Source organism: Lutra lutra, chromosome 7 (genome assembly GCF_902655055.1).
Source record: "Lutra lutra chromosome 7, mLutLut1.2, whole genome shotgun sequence".
Taxonomy (NCBI): Eukaryota; Metazoa; Chordata; class Mammalia; order Carnivora; family Mustelidae; genus Lutra; species Lutra lutra.
In genome coordinates this window covers 101,156,179-101,177,215 of record NC_062284.1, presented here as the reverse complement: position 1 = coordinate 101,177,215, position 21,037 = coordinate 101,156,179, and the positions used below count along the sequence as shown (strand labels likewise).

Genomic DNA, 21,037 nt, shown 5'->3' with positions numbered 1-21,037 from the left:
CGAAAGTGTTTACCAGTTTATAATCCTTTGTAGTTCTTACAAATCTTAGAGATGGACCTTTGCTTATTATTCTGAAAATAATTTTAAAACCCTTTTTTTCCTTGACAAATAACTTTTTTCACAGATTTACAGTTACTTGATCACTTGTGGCCTTCCTGATACTATCTTATAATTCTTTAACACATTCCTATCTTCTTCTATGGTTACATGCTCTGCTCTTCTTTGTCCTCTTAATGCATCTCATCAATTCTAGTGGAGCAGTGAAAAGCCACTGATTTTGATAATTAGCATCATATAAAAACAAACAGTTTAGATGACTAAAACTTTTATTCCAGAAGCCTTGGATTTGTTTTAGTCTTATAGAAGTTGTCTAAGGATTTCATTTAGAATATTATTAAATAACCATAGGCTAGATATGTAAATTTTGTAGTGTCAAGATAATTGATAATTTTGAAAGAAAATAAAAGCCAAGCCCAGAGCAGCATTTGAGATTAAAAAAAAAAATCTAGTAAAAAAAAAGTTTAGGAAGTGAACTGCACCTTTAAAAAAAATTTAGTTCTTTATTAAATGTAAGTAGATATAGAACATTGTAATGGGGAAAAATTAAAATAACCCAAATGTTCATCAGCAGAGTATTAATAAACTGTGGTTGATTTGTTTGAAGGACAATTACACAGCTGTTACAAAGATTGAAGTAGATCAGGAGGCAATGAAATGAAAAGACCTCCAAGATTCATTATTAAATGTAGAAAAAAAGACATAGAATAGTGTATATGGTATGAGCATTCAGTGTGGTTTTTTTTTTTAAGATGTATATATGCTTGTATTTGCCTCACGTTTTTCTGAAGGATCCTCCCCAAAAGCTACTAACAGCAGCTATTATGAAGAGTAGGGCTAGTTTCACTAATCATTTTATAACCATTTATAGACTACAGCAGGTGCATTTATTAAATACTGTCAATAGGGATTAATTTGAGGAACTGGACAATGGGCCATCATTTTCTTGAGTGAACTAGTGAGCATCTAATATTTATGAAATTTTAAGTATAAATATGCATTCATAATCTCATACTGCTTTCTAGGCTGAGAGAAATAGAAGAACGGCTACATGGGTTGAAGGCATCATCCATGACACAAACACCTGCCTTAAAATTTAAGGTAAGGAAAGAGAGATGAGATTTTCATTATTTATCTCAGTTTCTTTTCAAACATCATTTGAAGCATGATATTAGCATTCAAGTGAGATCTGAATTTTTCTTTCAAATGAGTGTATATTGAGCACATACAGTGTGTTGGACATTGCTAATTTGGGGGTTCTACAAGGAAAAGAATGGACAAGATGGTTCCCAGCCCTCAGGATCTGTAACACAGTGTTATTGGTACTATTAGCAGTGTATAGAACGATACATACACGAGAGAGGGGTTTTAGTTTTGCCCGGAAAGGTTTGCAGAGGAATGACATTTGTACTTGATCTCAGTAAATTGGATCTTGCCGAGTGGAGGAAAGGAGAATTGCTATTCTGTATAAAAGAAAAGGCATAACAAAGGTGTGGCGGAGTATGTCTTCATAGTACCTCATGAAACATGAGATAATCTCAAATAGTGAAAAGAGAAAGAGATTTGGGAAATATTTAGTATTTAGAATTAATAAGCCTTAGTAACCAGCTAGTTGTGACTGATAAGAAAAATAAGCAGAAGTATAATCAGTGACGATTTTAGGGCTGGAGAACTGGCATTTCACTCAATGAGCAGTGTATGACAAAAACACAAGATGGGGATGTATGTGGTTAGTTTGGGGCAGGCAAAACAGTTTAGCTAGAATGCATAGGATCGGGCAGTGGGCTGTGGGATACAGGAAAAGCCAGAAATGAAGAACTTATATTTCACTGGACAGTGGGAAACTTTTCAGGGTTCTTGAGCTTCAGAATGGAGCTGTTGAAAGCAGTGGTTTAAAAGAATAAAGAATGACAGAGATCCGTGGACATTGACCTGACTGTTGGAAAGGACACAGTCTATAACTGAATAACAGAGAACTTGTTTGCAATGTTAAATGGAGCATGGCATAACTTCCCTAATATTCACTTGCTTTTGAATATATACCCAGGGATAGTGTATTATATTGAAACCTCTTTATTATGGGAACTTAGTATCCAGGTTAAGTGAAATAATGTAGACATTTTTTTTAAAGCAGTAAGAATTTTCTTACTGAGCATGTCTCTATGACTTAAAATGTTTTCTTTTTAAACTTAACACATTTAAAAGCCACATGGTAAAATTATATTTAAAAACCGTATGAGCATGGTCTTTGGACTCATCACCTGGAATTTTAGTTCCATCTCTACCACCATTATTATATGATCAATGTGTTGAATATGTAGAATTGATCTAATAGAAAAAGTTAACTCTTGTATTTCAAGTCCTGGGTTTTTTACTGGAGAGTTGAGTATGATCCACCAAGTATATCATGGTTCTCAAAATTTAATACTATATTTTTAGAACTTATACACTAACCATGTATTCTTCTAAAACATAGTCATGTCATCTAGTAATATGGATTTTTAATTGTTATTTCATTACTCAGAGAAAAAAATACAGAAATCTGAAATTTAAAAAGGAATATCTGATGAACTGGCAAATATTTAGGACTTCAGAGATCTAAGAGGAACAGAATAGATGGATTTACTTTCAGAATACAGGTGTTAAAATTGTTATAGGTGACCACTGAACTTAAACAAACTTGAAAAATACTGGTCTGGAGAGTGGGAAACTTTGTTTCTGATCGTGAAGCTTTGCTGCTAACTGGTTATGTAATGTCAGCCAAATCATTTAAAATCTCAAATTCATCTGTTTGCTCCTCTATGGACACGGTGGTTAGACTAGATATCTGAAGCTCTTTTTCACCTTTGAAGTTCTTTGATGGATGTAGATCTGACTAAGGCAGTCATTACCCCTAGAATAATTACTTGGTGTGTTTGTGACCTGCATACCAATCATAAAGAAAAGTTATTAATTCCAGGGATTTAGCAATTTTACAAACATTTATGAAATGCCTGACCAAAGGATAAAGCATTTTGCTAGGCCGTGTGTGTATGTACATGTGTCTATCAAATAGCAGAAGGATTTACAAAGAGAGAGAGAATAAGAGAAAAAAAAAGGATTAACATAGCTTCTATCTCAACTATTTTCTTATCTTTATCCTTTCTTAATTATCTTAATCTTTTCAAAATTAATGTTTTCATCTGTGTCACTATTTCAAATGCTTTTTCCTATAATTTTAATTGAGAAGTTAATTTTCTTCGGCCCTCAGACATGTTGATGTTACCCAGTCCTTTAAAAACAAAAACTTTCCAATACATTCTTTAACATAAAGGTACCATTTTCAAAATAAATATTGATTCATTTGGGAAAAAAGAGGAATCACTTCAGATGTGGTAGGGTGGGGGGAGATTAAAGGTACATAAAATTGGTGCCAGAACAAGTTAGTTACAGTGTAGTTACAGTGCAGTCCAGATTGGAGGCCATGAGGAGAAGTGTTAGAGTCTGTTAGAATAACTTCTTTGATGTTGGGAATGAGAGAATTGGGAGTGTCATGCATCAGGGTAATGGGACATATGAGAGATGTAGGGTGACTTTAGGAGGAAGAGGTGTCACATTCTGTGTATAATCCAGTGCTGCTGACCACACTAGTTTTCTAGAAGCCCTCTCGCATGGCCTCCATGTATACTGCATTATCCTGGTTCTCCTTTTCTTTCCACTCTCCCTTTTGTAGTCTCCTTCCCCTGCTAATCAAATGTAGACATTGCTCCTATTTCCAGCTAAAGCCCTTTCTTACTCTGTGCAGTTCCTAAGCCATCTTACCCCTTCTCTGGCTTTACAGGTCACTTCTGTAATGGTGACACCTAGACTTGGGAGAGGACATATCCAACTCTACATCTCTTTCCCTAAAATTTCAGCCCATTAGATATGTTACAGATACTTCAGACTTAATATGAACAAAAGCAGGACTACCTAGAGTTTCCTGTTATAGTAAATGGAACCACTGTCTTCCCAGTCAGCCAGACCCAAAGCTTGTAACTTGCCGCTGACTCGTTCCTCATCCGCATCTCCATTCTGTCATGTCGATTGCACCCTCTCCCCTCCCATTTCCATTTCTGAATGGAACGTCTTGTCCTGGCCCAGTTCAAATTATCTTTTGCCTAAGCACTTTGAGTAGTTTCCTAACTCGTCTCTGAGTCATCAGACTCTGTTTTCCAGTTCATCCACACAATACTACCAGGTTTACTAACCTCCTAAAACATAGGTCAAATCCTGTTCTTCTTTACTACCTACAAAATCAATTAAGTCCTACTTTTTTTAGTCAAATAGTCAAGGTTCCATACATTCTCATTCCAAGTTACATTTTCCTGACACACAATTTTTCAACTCTGTCCAACTACTTCTATTTTCTAAATTGAGCCAGATTTTCTCCTGCCTCTGCTTTAGTTCACAGTGATTCTGTCAATCTCAAATGTCCTTTCTGGCCCCAATGATCCAGCTCCAAATGCAGAAATCCTTTTTACCTTTTATCGCCAAGGTGAATGCTTCCTCCTCTGTGGAAAACATGAATAGACATTTCTCCAAAGAAGACATACAGATAGCCCACAGACGCATGAAAAAGTGCTCCACATCACTCCCCACCCGGGAAATGCAAATCAAAACCTCAATGAGATACCATCTCACACCTGTCAGAAAGGCTAAAATTAACAACATAAGAAACAGCAAGTGTGGGTGAGGCTATGGAGAAAAAGGAACCATCATGGACTGTTGGTAGGAATGCAAACTGGTACAGCCACTATGGAAGACAGTATGGAGGTTCTTCAAAACATTAAAAATAGAATTACCGTACAATCCAGTAATTCCACTACTGGGTGCAGACCCAAAGAATACAGAAACACTAATTTGAAAAGATATGCAGCGCTATGTTTACTGCAGCATTATTTACAATAAACAAATAATGGAAGAAACGGGAACGTCCATCAATAGATGAATGGATGAAGATGTGATACATATATCTATATGCATATAGATATATATACAGATATATAGATAGATATACACACACACACCATGGAATATTAGCCATTAAAAAGAATGAAATCTTGCCTTTTACAGCAACATGAATGGATCTCGTGGATATAATGCTGTGTGAAATAAGTCAGTCAGAGAAAGACAGATACCATTATGATTTCACTCATTTGTGGAATTCAACAAAACAAAATGACAAAAAGACAAATAGACTCTTAAATATAGAGAACTAATTGGTAGTTGCCAGAGGAGAGGTGGGGGCAGGGGGTGATGGGTGAACTAGGTGAAGGGGATTAAGAGGACACTTACTGTAACGAGTTCTGAGTAATGTTCAGAGTTGTTGAATCACTATACTATAAACCTGAAACTAATAAACACTGTTCTTTACACTGCAATTAAAAGAAAAAAAACTTCACACAGTTTGGGGGGGAAATGCTTCTTCCTGTATAAACACCCTCAGAGTTGGAATTATTCCTTTCTTTACTCTCTTATAGCAATCTTTCCCTCTCTTCATTTGTTTTTTCTGCCTCCCGCACAGGGTTGTAAACTCTGAGCCCAGAAGCTCTACACAGTGGTCTCCATAGACTTCACAGAACCTAGAATATTACCACAAAATAGTAGCTCAGTGAAGCTAAGAAGTTGAAGGTCTTCCTCCTCCTTCTCATTCATCGTTTTCTATTTGAGTTAAGGAAAATGAAGGTTGCTTCTGAAAATAGATTTTTAGAATAATTAATGGTTGGCATATAATTAACAAATAATTGCAGATACCATCTGAACCAAGCTCATGAAAAGAAGACTTATATTTGACGATAATTTTATTATTCACATTTTTACCATGTATTATGTTGTGTCCAAATTCTGCTGAAAAACCCTTCACCAGTTTTAAAATTTAAGATAACTATCATTTTAGGTTGAGAATTTCTTCTGCATGGGATCCCCACTAGCAGTTTTCTTGGCATTGCGTGGCATCCGCCCAGGAAACACTGGAAGTCAAGACCATATTTTGCCCAGAGAAATTTGTAACCGGTTACTAAATATTTTTCATCCAACAGATCCAGTGGTGAGTTGCAGTTGTAGATGTTTTTCCTCTCAATATTAAATCATTCTTAAAGACCCTCTAAGAAATATTGCAAGGTACAACTGAACTAATGAGAAATGAATAATTCATTTATCTGATTATATTTTCATAGATTCATATTTTTAAGACGTTTGTGTTTTGGCTAATTTAGGTAGAGATGATGTGTTTATGTTATAGTGTAAGAGCATAATGAAAAATATTATCTCTGGACAATTAATTCCTGGAACAGCAGTCTTCTCGACTGTCAAGCCATTATCAGTTGTGATACCAGTAACCCAACAAGCATAAATTTTAAAACCCCACTCTAAGGTCTTCTTTCTCTAAAGCATGCTTCAATATTGAAATGTGTCTAGTAGGTCACCTTAGAAATGAAAATATTTGAATATTATGTTAAGCATGAATAAAGGAATGAAGTTATTTTAGCCTGATGGGATTATAAAATTTGAGGTTTTTCTCTTGTTATATTTGTACTGTTAATAATTTTTTAATGTAAGCACTCCAGTGATCTTGCATCCAGCTAGACCATTTAATACCAAGTAAGATTTTTAGATGAGAAAAATGCTTCCTTAAATCCTTTTGGGGACAAGGCTAGGTATAACTAAATGTAAAACAAACCATTTTAAATAGCATTCTTTCTCAGAAAAATAGCTTTGTCTTCTAAAAGATCTTTAGCTAGTACCAAGTAAATATAGCATTGATTGAATACAAGAGTTTCAGAAAATGTCCTATATGTTAAAGAATCAAAAACACTATATTTATGAAATAAATTTCACTTGAGTTGGAAACTAGTATTACATTAAAATACAGACTGCACAATCTTGCCCAAGTCTCTCCTGAGACGACTCTTCATTATCTGTAGGATGCAGATGATAATATTTTACCTCATAAGGTTGTTAGTATTAAGTAAAACGTATGTGAAAACCCCCAGCTAGACATTAAGTATTTCATTAATATACATTCATTTTACTCATTGCCTTATAACTTGAATGTGAACTTGAGTTCATAGGGGAACTCTGAGTTTTCATTGTATACACTTTTCTGGATATAATCTTAACTTTGTTTTATTATAAAGGGGTGCTCCAAAGTCACTGTATTATTTTAAGTTATTTTTATTATTCATTTTACAGTTTTCCTGTGATTTTTTAAAGTAAAGTTTTTTTTAACAAAGTTTATGTTAGAACTGTGCTAGGCAGTATTTACAAACATTATCTGTTCTTCCCAACATCCTTGTGAGGCAGGAAAAGTTAATCTCCTTCCTATAGCTCAGGAAATGGTATCTCTGAGACCTTACAATTTGGCGGGTGTTACATAGTTAATAAACAACAGAGGCCAGAATGTGAACTTGGGGAATTCTAATTCTAATTGGCCAAATCCATTCATTGCCTTTTCTGCTCTGTCATCCCTTCCTCACATTAGACAAATGGTCTTGTATCAGCATCTAATTTGTGTTATTATGTTAATCTGTTTGAAAATTTAGAGCTTACTAAGAGCTCCTAAGATTATATTATAAATTATATTTATAGACTTATAGATACATATTATAGATAAATATAAATCTATATAGAGAGAGATTATAAGATTATATTATAGATTGACCCTATTTATTGTGTTCTAGTTTACTGCTTCAGCTTTGTTGGTGAGACTAACATAAATCTAATTGTTAGATGATATCAGAACATCATAAAATGAATCTGTTTCTCTAAAAAACAAATTAATGGGCACTGTTAGCTTAGACCGGTGCTAATTGGTTTTTTAATAATCTCATCATTAAAGATATATAATTAGACCAATTACATATTATTAACAGGAAACAAATAGGAATGCATGTTAGAAATACCAGGGTTGTTTTTTTTTTTTAATTCCCTAAGGTCTGCTGAGCATGCAATAGAATAAGAATAAACAGTTTAGTAAAATCCAAACATTGTGCCTTAATGTTGTGTTTCTTTGAATTTTTTTAAATTCAAGGCTTATAGATTAGAACCGTTAATACTGAAACACTACAGCAACATTTCACCTGTTCAGATCCACTGGTATAATACTTCCAATCCTCTACCTTATGAGTATATGAAGCCAAGCTTTCTCCACCCAGCAAAAGAACCTACCTCAATTTCAGAGAATGAAGGCATTTCAACAGTACCAAGCCCTGTGACCTCACCAGTCTTGTCCCGCCGGCACTATGGGGAATCTATAACAAATATAGGCAAAGCAAGTATATTAGGTAATTTCTCATAAGTATTTCTTATTAGTAAATATAAGTGCTTTCTTAGATAGGCATTAAATTTGGAGTTCTTGAAGATATTCTATGTATTATAAAACATCCAACATTTAATCCCTGTGTTTAGAAATAACTACCCTCTCTCTGTTCATATTGCGAGCCAAAAGCCCTAAAGGTTCCCTAATTAAATCAGATCTTGTAGTTTTAGACTATGAGGTAGTTGGAGAGACAAGAGAAGGTCTGGGAATCAAGGTCCTCATTTTAATCTTGGCCCTGCCACCTACTGTGAGATCTTGGGTAAGTCACTTTTTTTTTTTTTTTTTTAGAGATTTTATTTATTTATTTGAGAGAGAGACAGTGATAGAGCATGAGAGAGGAGAGGGTCAGAGGGAAAAGCAGACTCCCCGCAGAGCTGGAAGCCTAATGGGGGACTGAATCCTGGTCCTCCAGGATCACGACCTGAGCCGAAGACAATTGCTTAACCAGCTGAGCCACCCAGGCACCCAAGTCACATCATTTTTTTTTTAAGATTTTATTTATTTATTTGACAAAGTTCACAAGTAGGCAGAGAGGCAGGCAAAGAGAGAGAGGAGGAAGCAGGCTCTCCGCCAAGCAGAGAGCCCGATGTGGGGCTCGATCCCAGGACCCTGAGATCATGACCTGAGCCAAAGTCAGAGGCTTTAACCCACTGAGCCACCCAGGCTCCCCAAGTCACATCATTTTTAATGGTCTGCTTCATCTGTAAAATGAGGGAATATATGAGTTCTAAGGGAGCCCCTGCCAACCCATTCTCTGATTCGTGTCTGTCAAACCGCATCCATCCTAGGGGCAAACAGGTTAATTTAATTTCTCTTTAAATGATCACCAGCCACAGTGTTTGTTGGTGTAGAGCTGGAGCTCAGTTATGTGCCACTTGAATTAGTTCGTTGGTTCGGGGTTTTCTTAATATAAAATGCCACAAGATGGCACTATAAATAGGCTTTTCATTGATATTTCACTTTGTCATACAGATTATTTATGATAGCTTTTTGTAAAATATTCACTTAATTTCAGTAGTAAAGCATATCAGTAGTAAATATAGACCCATGTCGATGGCATGGTTCTGTTATTAAGGTTTTTAATCTTACCAAATACTTTAATAAACAATGAACACTTGAGTAAAATAGAATCTTCATTCCTTTTTTGGTAAGCTCTATTCCTACCGTTTGTACAACTCTCATTCTATTCAACACCATTTTTACTTAGAAACCAACAATATAAATTGCAGTTTTCCTATGTTCCCACCCTGGAAAAATATGAGTAGGGCTTGGTTCCTCTGCCAGTTGGCTGTAACTGTGGCTGGTGTTCTTTAGCTTGGTATGTGGTGTAATTCAGCAGACTGACTGCCCTGTTTTGTGAAATGCAGGGGCCGCTAGCATTGGAAAGGGTCTTGGAGGAATGTTGTTTTCAAGATTTGGACGTTCATCTACATCACAGGCGTCTGAGGCATCAAAAGACTCAGTAGAAGATGAGAAGAAGCCAGTCGCCTCGCTCCCCACAACCACTGTAGCAACGCAGACCCTTCCACACAGCAGTTCTGGCTTTCTGGATTCTGCATGTTAGTTCATACTCTTTTTTTCTTATGTTTATACCATATCTCTTACAACTTGAGGGCAGAGAGGATTAAGATACTGACAGGAGCAGTCAACTCTAAAATCTAAAGCATAAGTTTGCTTTTAAAGAAAAAATACTTTGATTATATTTTTAAGTATAATTCCCAGGTAAATACAGTTTTACTCTCTGCATTGGTGAATTAATAATTAAGAAGAGTAATAATCAGGGCCTGGTATATAACAGATTTCTTTGGAATGAGCACCCCTGATTTTTATAAAGTAGATTTTTTAAAATATGACCTTAAAAATTCATGTAAGTGCTTCAAACCTATGCTGTGTATATTCTTGATACTTTTTAAAAGCTACTATGCCAAACCCATCCTGCTGCTAATTCCACAGTCCCCTTCATCCAACCAAATTATAAGACTTTCAAGCTTATATTATTGTATTGGATCCACTGTATGGCTTTCAGTCCTATTTCAGCTACCTAACAAAAGTTGATATTCAAGAAGTGAGGGAATGAATGGATAATTAAGCTGGACTTACTTAATTTTTTCTAGTAGATTTCTAAGGTTTAAAATCTTGAATAGTTTTGAAACTCTTATACATTTAGTATATATTTAATTCCAAGCATCTAAATTTGAACCTTATTTTTAAGTGTCCATTAAAATAAGACTAATGAGTCCTATTTTTCTATTGATTCACATAAGGAAATGTGGATTCTCAAACTAGCTGCTTTTTGTGACTATATAGCAAGCAGAAAACTTTCCTTCCTTTCTCAATAAATGTTTAAGCAGATTTTATTTCACATACTTGTGAGGCGAACATGATAACCACTACACTACGGAAAGTTATTTCAGATACTTGTAACCTTATTTTCTTGCTGTGTCTGCTCTCTAAATTTTCAAATGACCAGCATCCATTGTCATCCATAAAATGTACTTAAAAAGGAAGCTCAGGCGTGGCAGTCCTAGAGGCTGGATCTTTCTCCACAGTCAACCCCACTACAAAAGGAATTACCCTGGACGTTCCAAGTTGGACATTCCAATTTGGACAAGTAGCAATTTTTTTAACCTTACTCCTATTTATGTCATACTCTGAGTACTAAAAATTTTATAATTGTAAGCCTTTTGAACAGTGCATAGAGAATTCATTTTAGACTTTGATATTTGTACAGACTTCATTTTTTAGTTTCTTACATAAGTTCCTATACTGTTGGTGATTTAAGATTTCATTTCTACTTAATATCAGGAATGTGACTATAAAAAAACAGAATTATATTGTAACATGCAGAGGTCAAAACTCTAAACTTCTTAATAAAAAAAAAAAAAAAAAAAAAAACCTCTAAACTTCTGAGGAAAAATACTTTCAAAGAATTGTGTAAGATGGCAGGTATAAAGTCACAATTCCTTGTAATGTTAATGCCCCGAGAAAGGGTAATGAAGACATAAAGAGAGAATCTATAGAATCTGAGGGAAGAAAGCTGTTTTTTAGGTCTTTTTACTATTTAACATAGTAATTTCAAAATTAATGATGAGAAACCTGTTTCTTCTTTCAGGACAACAGTTAGAGAGATGCTTGCTTAGCTATATTGCATCATTATATTTTGATAGCAGTACACTTTCTGTTATTCTTGCATATAAATTCTTCGTTGGTCCTAATGGTAAATTCCTTGTGGACTGTAGACTCCACCAAACTTGAGCTAATCATGACTCTTAGTTAACATATATTTATCTCTAGACATCTATGTAATTAAACTATTATAGAATTCCACCTTTTAAAACCAAATTCCCAAGATTTGCCTTACTAATTCTTAGACTTGCTTCAATAATGCACTTTTTTATATAATCCTGATTTCGACATTCCTTATGTCATACTTGCTCTATCTTGCAAATCATAAAGCCTTTCTTCCTTAAATCTTCTTTCTGGAATTTGGTCATTGTGATTAGGTGATTCTGGCTTCCTTCCTTCTTTCTGCTTACATTGATTGCCTCAGTTCTTGATAACCTTTATTCTGAAGCTATGGACTCTTTGATTCTCTTGCTTTTTGAGGGTAAAATGGACACAGACTGAATTCATGAATCAATCAGGGTTTCTGTCTTTGAAGAGTATATGTTGTTGTCTGTTGAAACCACTTTATTGTCATCAAGTTGAAGCATCTAAAATAGTTATTCTTCATTTCTTTTGAAAATTCCAGGTTTATATACAGTGGTTTTATGATTCCATTTCTTGTACTCCCCTGTGTTTTTAACATATTATGAAAAAAAGTTTCTTTTAGCACGTTTTGCTTCTACATTAGAACTTACCTGAGCTATAAATTTGGGGGATATCTGGGTGTTAACAGATTATGACATTGTATTTCCAAGTTAATTACACTTACATTTTCCATGAAAGAGCTCTTCATAAAAACCAAAGTGTGTACTTCTTTATGTATGCTAGCTTTAATCAGCATATTTGGGAATAGTATTCTAACTTTTGGCCACTACATCACTGAAGGCTCTTTGTAACCTTCAGCCAACACTTTACAGCATCTTGTGTTTTTTTTTTCACAGATTTCAGACTTCAGGAATCGTTCTTTAATCTCCCACAACTTCTTTTTCCGGAAAATGTAATGCAGAATAAAGATAATACCCTCGGTATGGTATATGTCAGGAATAGCATTCAGAATACTATGTATCAGTTCTTCTATGAGATCAGCTTGAATGTCACCATTGTAGACTATTTTATATGTACTTTCTATTCTTAAGTAGCAGTGTCCTGACATCAAAGTGTTGATTAGCCACTTAATGTGTTAAAATGATACTCTGTATGTTTCTACAAAGAAGGAAACTTACAAAAAGGGAGGAAAAGCATTTGGCCATTTTCCTTCTTTATTGTCCTAAAGGCTTCAAAGAGGTTCACTGTTCTTTTCATGTAAGACATTTAGATATAAAAAGGTTTCATAGTATAAGAAATATAATCATTCCCAGTTATTTCAGGTGTCCATAACATCACTCCTTAGGGCTGGAGGTGTGCCATAGCTGCTGGTATGTGGTTTCAACACAAATACTTAATCTTCTTTAAGAGGGGTCGGGTTGCTTTTAAAAATTTGTATTTTATAATGTAGGAGATATTTTCAGTCTCTTAATTTACCGCCGATTCTAAATGTATCACTAAGGATTAATCTTAGTTAAAAATCACTTTTATCATTAACTTTCTTTCCTTTTTCCACAGCTCCTCTCTCTTTCCTTTTTCTTTTTCTTCTTCTTTTTTTTTTTAAATATTGGATTTGACTTTAACAGAAAATATGTTGGAGGTTTTTCCTTTGATTTTTAACCGCATCTAATTTTACAACTTCTCTATTTAATTGCTAATATCCCATCCTTTTTTTTTTTCTATTTTCAAAGAAAAAAAAAACCCTCTTTCTTGATAAAAATTCCAAAACAGTATTTTAATATAACAAACTGATTTGGGGTTTTTTTTTTTTTGCTCCCTAGCAACAGTTTGTGTTGATGTAATTTCATGAATTTCCCTCAAGGAATGATCTTATATAAGTGCTCTCTCTTGCCCCTGCTCATGTAAATAGTCAAATCCATGAAGAAATTATTTGACTTGTATTTTTTGCATATTTAATTAGATGAAGGAATATTAATCCATTCATTTATCCTGCATTCAAGTAACCCTTATATCTACAATCTTAAAGCCATCCCCTCTATCTTAGGCAACTAGACCACTAATCATAACTACACCAAACTGATTTAAATGGTAATATGTGTATTGCTTCTATTTTTCTTCCTCTGCTTTTTTTCATTTAACAATTGCTTGTTAAAGGTTTGCCATGAGCCAAGGTACCAAGCTTGTCACTAGAAAAGATACCAAAATGAAACAGACTTCAGTACTGCCCACAAAGATGTTAAATGCTGGTGTGGAAATTAAATATTTCCTAGAGAATATTTATTCTAGTAGGGAGGTAGATAATTACATGAATAATTATAGTATATTTTAGACTATGGTGAGCCACATAACAAAGATACAGGTAAAGACACTGTCAGTTCTAGGGAAAGAGAAAATGCCTTCACCTAGGAAAATCATAAAAGGCTCTGTGGTAGTAGGATTTGGACATGCAGAGGTGAAAAGATGTTTCAGGAGGAGAAACCACATAAGCAAAGCACAGGGTATAGCGAGAGCCAGAAGAGAGTTGAAGGGAAGGAAAGGGTTCTAAATACTATTGGAAAAGTTTCTTAAACCAGATTGTAGGGGTGCCTGGGTGGTTCAGTGGGTTAAAGCCTCTGCCTTCAGCTCAGGTCATGATCTCAGGGTCCTGGGATCAAGCCCCACATCGGGCTCTCTGCTCGGCTGGGATCCTGCTTCCCCCTCTCTCTCTGCCTGCTCTCTCCCTATTTGTGATATCTCTGTCAAATAAATCTTTAAAAAAAAAAAAAACAGATTGTAAAGGGTCCAACAAATCTGGCCATCTCCTGGAGTTTTTTGTATTCAAAATTTACCCATAGAGCATATATTTACCAGTAAAGACCATCTGTTATCAAACATGATGTATTTTGAGTATTTTTCAGGATAGATTAGTGTTGGGAAATTATTTTGGCAGATATGAAAACTAATTATAAAGCTCATTTTTTTTTAAGATTTTATTTATTTATTTGACAGAGATCACAAATAGGCAGAGAGGCAGGCTGAGAGGCACAGAGAGGGTGGGGGGGAGCAGGCTCCCTGCTGAGCAGAGAGCCCAATGTAGGGCTCGATTCCAGGACCCTGAGATCAAGACCTGAGCCGAAGGCAGAGGCTTAACCCACTGAGGCACCCAGGCGGCCCCATAAAGCTCATTTTAGAGTGTTTTTGTTTTTGTTTTAAATAAAGGACAGTTGGAGAATATTCTTAAGTATATTTGAAATTATAACAGTTCTCAAAATGTAAATATTCCTTGAATGTCAAACACCTAACCACATGAAATGTATAGCTACACTGAAGCAGCACAAAAATAAGAAGGCATAATTTACCAACAAGAACTCAGCATAATCTTTTTATGAAAGAATCTGCCAGTCATTTGAAAACACGGTTTCCTTTACTAGTATTTTTCTTGGTGTATGCCTGTAACCAAAAATCATGCAGTTATGACCATAATTACTACTTACAAATAAGATAACTTTTTTAAAGATTTATTTATTTGAGAGAGAGAGTGAGGGGGAGGGAAGAGGAAGGGGAAGATCCCAAGCCAGCTCCCTGCTGAGCGCAGGGGCCGATTTAGGGCTCAATCTCATGACCCTGAAATGAAGACCTGAGCTGAAACCAAGAGTCAGACACTTAACTAAGTCATCCAGGTGCCCCAAGGTAACTGTTAAGTCTTTGAAAAATTCTCTCCAGGGAAGTTAAGATGTTTCCATTAAAATAGTAGAAACCTGGGGGTGCATGGGTGGCTCAGTGGGTTAAAACCTCTGCCTTCAGCTCAGGTCATGATCTCAGAGTCCTGGGATCAAGCCCCACGTCGGGCTTTCTGCTCAGCAGGGAGCCTGCTTCCTCCTCTCTCTCTGCCTGCTTCTCTGTGATCTCTGTCTATCAAATAAATAAATAAAATCTTTAAAAAAAATAAAACAGAGAAACCTGTCCAGTTAGTACACATTTTAATACTAAGATGCTCTCTTTCTGTTCACACATATTTTTTTTTTAATTCTACATCCATGTGGACAAGCCTTGTGCAGAGAGTTCTCTGATGAGAAAACAGTACTGATGACACTTTACTTCCATACTTCATGAACTACAGACATTCACTTTGGGGGAAAGGAAGAGAAACAGGGCTGTATGCAAGACTCCCCAGAAAAGAAAAGAATCCACGTTTTCAAGCAGTAGAAGCAAACTGCTAAGGATTGTTAAAATCTAACAGTCTTTTTCTCAGTTTTACTTCTCTTCAGTTTTTCAGGATCTCTGTCTTTTCTTTGTGGATCGAAGTATTCTAGTCCTTAGGCACTCAAAAGAGAGAAGAAAGGACAAAGTAATGATTTTATGTTTTCCTTTCTCTTTGACCTAATTCGGTGAGAGAAACTACAAAACTACAAAAACTACAAGCTGTGTTGTGCCACCCATTTTTGATATGCTAATCATGAGAAAGTAGATCCAAGGCAGTCCCATATAGATTTGGGCCTGCTTTGGCCAAGACTACATCTCACAGCACATGAAGAACGGTACTGCCATCTAGACCCTTGCTCCCTTGGAAATTCTGAGATCTGTGTAAAAGGGAGAGAGAAGATGAGACCTGGGCCCACCTAACTCCCATCTCTCCACCTGCAGAAACAACATATGTGAAGTCAGTTGCACTAGCAGCCAGACTGCCTGTTGTAAACCTTTTAAGGTCTCTCATTTTAAGGAAAATGAGAGACTAAAACCAATTCATCAGGTAGAGGCCGGCTACCTTATTCCCATTTTGATGAAGACAGCCTACAGATAAATAGCAAGGGAGACAGAGTCCCTGTAGGTAATAAGAATGGCAAGGGCTATAACAGGTGATAATTAAATACAGCATTTGAGTGAAATGAAAGGCAGTGTCAGGGACACAAAATCAAAGCCAAATAATACTTGCTATAACAGAAAAAATTTCCCTTTCTTTGATTCTAAAATAACAATTCAACTTAAGACTCTTAGACTAGGAAGACATTCAACAGTGGCATTTTAAAGTAGAAATTATAACTTGGTGGTCCTCGCCGATATTAATGTGTATTTTTCTCATCTCTTCTGTTTTTCCTCTTATTTCTCCTCTTCTCTTTATAACTAACTCCAGTATGACTTCTCTTCATCATGCTTGAGAATTCCAGTTTCCTTCTTTTTTCATCTTCCTGTCTGTTGTGCCAGAATGTGCCTACAAATCAAGCTCAAATGTCCCATCGAATACAAAAGACAAAAGATTCAGACATTACTACCCCACAGTTCCACATATAGATTTCAGCTATTTCTGATGTATTGTGGATTAGCTTATTGTAATTTAAATGAGAAAAATGGCAGTTTAAAAAAATTGTAAAAGGCCTATGTCAATATATATATATATATATATATATTTTTTTTAAGATTTTATTTACTTATTGGACAGACAGAGATCACAAGTAGGCAGAGAGGTAGGCAGAGAGAGAGGAGGAAACAGGCTCCCTGCTGAGCAGAGAGCCCGATGTGGGGCTCGATGTGGGGCTCGATCCCTGGACCGTGGGATCATGACCTGAGCAGAAGGCAGAGGCTTTAACCCACTGGGCCACCCAGGCACCCCGTGTGTCAATATATTTTACAAGTATTTTATAATCTAATTGGTATTTATGCTGCTTAAGGGTAATCTTATCTGAAAACGTATAGATAGATCCATGGACTTTCCTTGTCAGAAAAGCATAGTTGAATAGAAAAGTAACAACTATATGCATTTTTAAATACCTATTTTAAAATAAGCATTAGCTAAACATTTATATCAAAGCATTCTCTTGAGTGATAGGATTTTCTATGTGCAATTATCAAATTCAGTGGAAAGCAAAACCCAACTTTTGTTCCAGCCTCCTTTATTTTTGCCACCTTTTACCTTCCACATCTTTTGGCACTCTGAACAACAATTTGAGTATTTTTGGTTTCTAAGAGCGTTCCTTCAAAATATCATATAGCTCAATGACAGTTTTAAAGGAGTTCCTGAATCGAAGTATTGTTTTTCTAAGTGTTTTACCTCTAAGGACATATTAAATGAATCCTTCGTAATTCTCTTATGGCCTTGATTTTTCTCTAACAAGTATTGCAAGAACTTTCTGTGGGTTTTAGAAAAAGACTTAATTGAATTGACTGATTTGTTTGAGGACAGCCCTGTTAAAAATGAAGTCCTTCCTCCCAAGGATCACCACTGTTCCTCCTGATCTAACTGTCCCAGCCACCCAGTGCATTCTTTATCGATCATACATTTAGTGAGCACTTGTATGTCCCTGGTGCACGTGAGGCCCTGCTGACTGCATGGGGACGAGGCAGTGTGATGGCAGCCAAGTGGGGACTCTGGGACTGCAAAAAGTCACCACTGAGCGAGGTGTCCAGTCCTCCCCAGGCAAGGAGACTTTGAGTGACCTGTGCGCCCCCACAGACATTATGGCACATAAGCCTGGCCCCCAATTTTGCAGGAGGGCTGTTTTCCTTGTTTTACAAATTAGGAACAAAAAGTAAATGGGAAGTCTAAGATTTGAGCCCAGTTTTTTTACTCCAAATACACTCCGTGATACCAAGTACATCTTTTTGTTGTATTCTTTTATTATCCCATACTGACCTGAGCATACAAAAGAAAGGACTCCACCAAATAGAATCCTGAGCTATTGAGGCTGTTTTGGGTGTTGTGTTTTTTGGGTTTTTTTCCTCCCATAAGCTTGGAGTGGAAAGGCACTAAAGGGGAAAAAAAAAAGATAATTATTAAGATAGTCACTTCTATTAGCTAAATTTTTATTCTCTACTCTAGGTGAAGTCTATATAGAACATATTATAATACTTCTTCCTTTGTTTGATTTTCTTTTCTTTTTAGTGGAATTGGATCACAGAATTGATTTTGAACTCAGAGAGGGACTTGTGGAGAGCCGCTACTGGTCTGCTGTTACATCACATACTGCCTATTGGTCGTCCTTGGATGTTGCCCTCTTTCTTTTAACCTTCATGTACAAACATGAGCACGACAATAATGCAAAACCCAATTTAGATCCAATCTGAACTCTTGAAGGACATTAATGGCTCAAAACTGATTTCTTTCTGTTAAAATATGTGTGTCAAGATATGAAGATTTCAGGTTTAAGTGTGTTTCAGTTTTGTTTAGGGCAAGAAACAATTGAATTTAAAAGCACTTTATTTAAAGAACAAAAATATTTTTTCAGTCTGAAAGAAATTATTTACAGTTTTCATCATTTTAATTATGAGTCCGACAGAACCCCCTGCCGAAAATCAAGCACAACCTGGAATTGAGTTTAGGTAAACAGTAAGATTATAAATCACAATCTAATTTCTCCCAAATATAAAGGCATATTAATGAGTTGAATCTAATGTATTAACCAAAATATGTTGTAAATCTGAAATGGCCAACGTCCAGTGTAGCCTATGTAAAGATCACAGGTGTTATCACTGTTGTAGATTTCCATGAAAGCTTCTATTTCCACAGTTCCTTTGAAATAAGAGGATAACAGATTTCAAGTGTTTTGACTTTAACTTGCTTAGAAAAATTAATGCTAAGAAACAATGTTTGAACTACTGTATTTATAATTTATTACCTCTAACGGCTTTATTTCAATATATGAAACATGACATTTTTTAAATGTTTCCTTTGAACAATTTAAGAACCACCTTTGTTTTCTATAGCATTAAGTCCCTTTTTTCCTCAAAACTCCATCTTTGTACTCTTCAGATGAATATATAGACACTGTGGCATACTTTCAGTATTTTTTTCATTAAAAACTTGTGGTTTCACATAATTAACACTAGTTGTTTTGAAAGAAATGAACTTTCTATTATGTCACATGTACCTCAGTGAAAGCTAAAGTTTTCTAAATTTGACACGGAGTACTCCCATCGTGGCTACATTTCATTAACTTTATTGGACAATTAGTAAACAACTTTGGAGTAGTGAGTACTACTTTAAATATATAAACATCTGTGTGCCAAACAATTAACATATATAAGGGACAGAGTGCCACCAACACATTTTACATGTGAGGTATTTTAAGAAAACCCTGTTGAGACACAAGGCACATAGATCAGGATTCCAAGGCACTGGGAGAGTTTTCCTCTGCTGTGATTGCCTCCACAGTGCTTTTCATCTGAGGAGCTCAAAGTGCTTTAAGGTTCAGTCATCTGTGTGGTAGCTCCTTGAGGTAAGTAAATGAGCGTTTTTCTCACGTTACGTGTTAATACACTAAGGCACCAAAACATTTTAAAGTGCCTTGAATTAGATTACAGAGCAAACAGAAGAGCTCAGATTGAGGCTAGACTATATTCTTTTATATGCTGTTCAGTGACTAGTAATTCACATGTGACCTCTTAGTAGTATGCAAACAATAATAATCACAGAAGTTGCAGTGCATAATTTGGAGAAGAGACTGTGAAGCCAGTATTTTACCCTACTTTTCAAATATGTTCTGCGGTTCTCACATGCAGAGGAGAGTTACTCAGAGGGGACCATCTCTACCCCAACCAACCCTCACTTCTCAGTGGCTTCTACCAAGTTCCACTTAAGGTGCTGTGTTCGCTTATCTTACAAGGATTTTCTTAGCGGCCCAATAATGGTTGTCAGACTGGGAGCAAAGTTGGATCAGTTGCATATCTCACCTACTCCTTTCTTTACAAACTAGTGGAATCCATAGGCTCACCTGTAGGTTTTCCTGCAGCACCATCAGTCCTCTGGTCTGTTCTGGCCCTTCACTGAATTTGCACAACAGAAAGCACTTCTTCTTAGTGCTTAAAAAGATCCCAAGGCTCCATAACCAAATATGTGACTCCCCAAGAAGTGCTTGCTATAGAAGGCTTTTGATGAAATCTTAGCAAAGCTGAAGCAATCTCTTTTGAATTGAGAGATTCCTGTGAACTCAGGTCATTTTCATACCCTGTTTTATTTCATAAGTCTAATTTAGTTCCTAGGAAAATTAAACTCCTGTCTCATATGACTGTATCTTAAAGGTACTTGAGCATATGTTGCTGTAGGTGATGTGACACTCAAATGTCTGGGAGCTTTAAGGGGTTCATTCTTAACCACTAGAATGTGAAGAGCCCTTTTTACCTGAGAAGAGTAAAGTCTATCAAACCCTTTAATTTGCTACTGAGTGGGGGAAAAAAAAAAAAAAGATATACCCATAGCTATAGCATATTATCTGCTTCTCATTTTTCATGTTGAGAAAACAAAATCAAATTTAACCATATGGAGTTTATTTGAATTCTTGAAAAGAGCAACATTTAAAACCCCCTTGGCAAAGTGAGGTATTCTGGATTACTCAACAGGTGGTTTGATTTCAATTCATTATTTCATCAATAGAGATGGTGATCTTGATTTGATAGTACTTCTCTTGTTTCCATGTCTCTGCATGTTATCATGGAATGTACTTGTATATACTCAAGTAATAT

General features: G+C 35.8%; 1 protein-coding gene across 4 annotated transcripts in view; it reads left to right on the top strand.

Moving 5' to 3' along the window:
- DDHD1 (DDHD domain containing 1) overlaps positions 1–20,742 on the top strand; it is a 99,179-nt gene extending 78,437 nt beyond the window's left edge. For 2 of the 4 annotated variants that reach the window (XM_047736386.1, XM_047736388.1), the window contains 6 exons: positions 1,083–1,158; positions 5,975–6,124; positions 8,108–8,360; positions 9,763–9,954; positions 12,502–12,585; positions 18,462–20,742. In XM_047736386.1, coding sequence (XP_047592342.1) covers positions 1,083–1,158; positions 5,975–6,124; positions 8,108–8,360; positions 9,763–9,954; positions 12,502–12,585; positions 18,462–18,643 — 937 coding nt within the window. In that variant the 3' untranslated portion in view covers positions 18,644–20,742. The remainder of the gene's footprint in view (positions 1–1,082; positions 1,159–5,974; positions 6,125–8,107; positions 8,361–9,762; positions 9,955–12,501; positions 12,586–18,461) is intronic. The other 2 variants (XM_047736387.1, XM_047736389.1) reach the window with 1 other exon arrangement.
- The last annotated feature ends 295 nt before the right edge of the window (positions 20,743–21,037 follow it).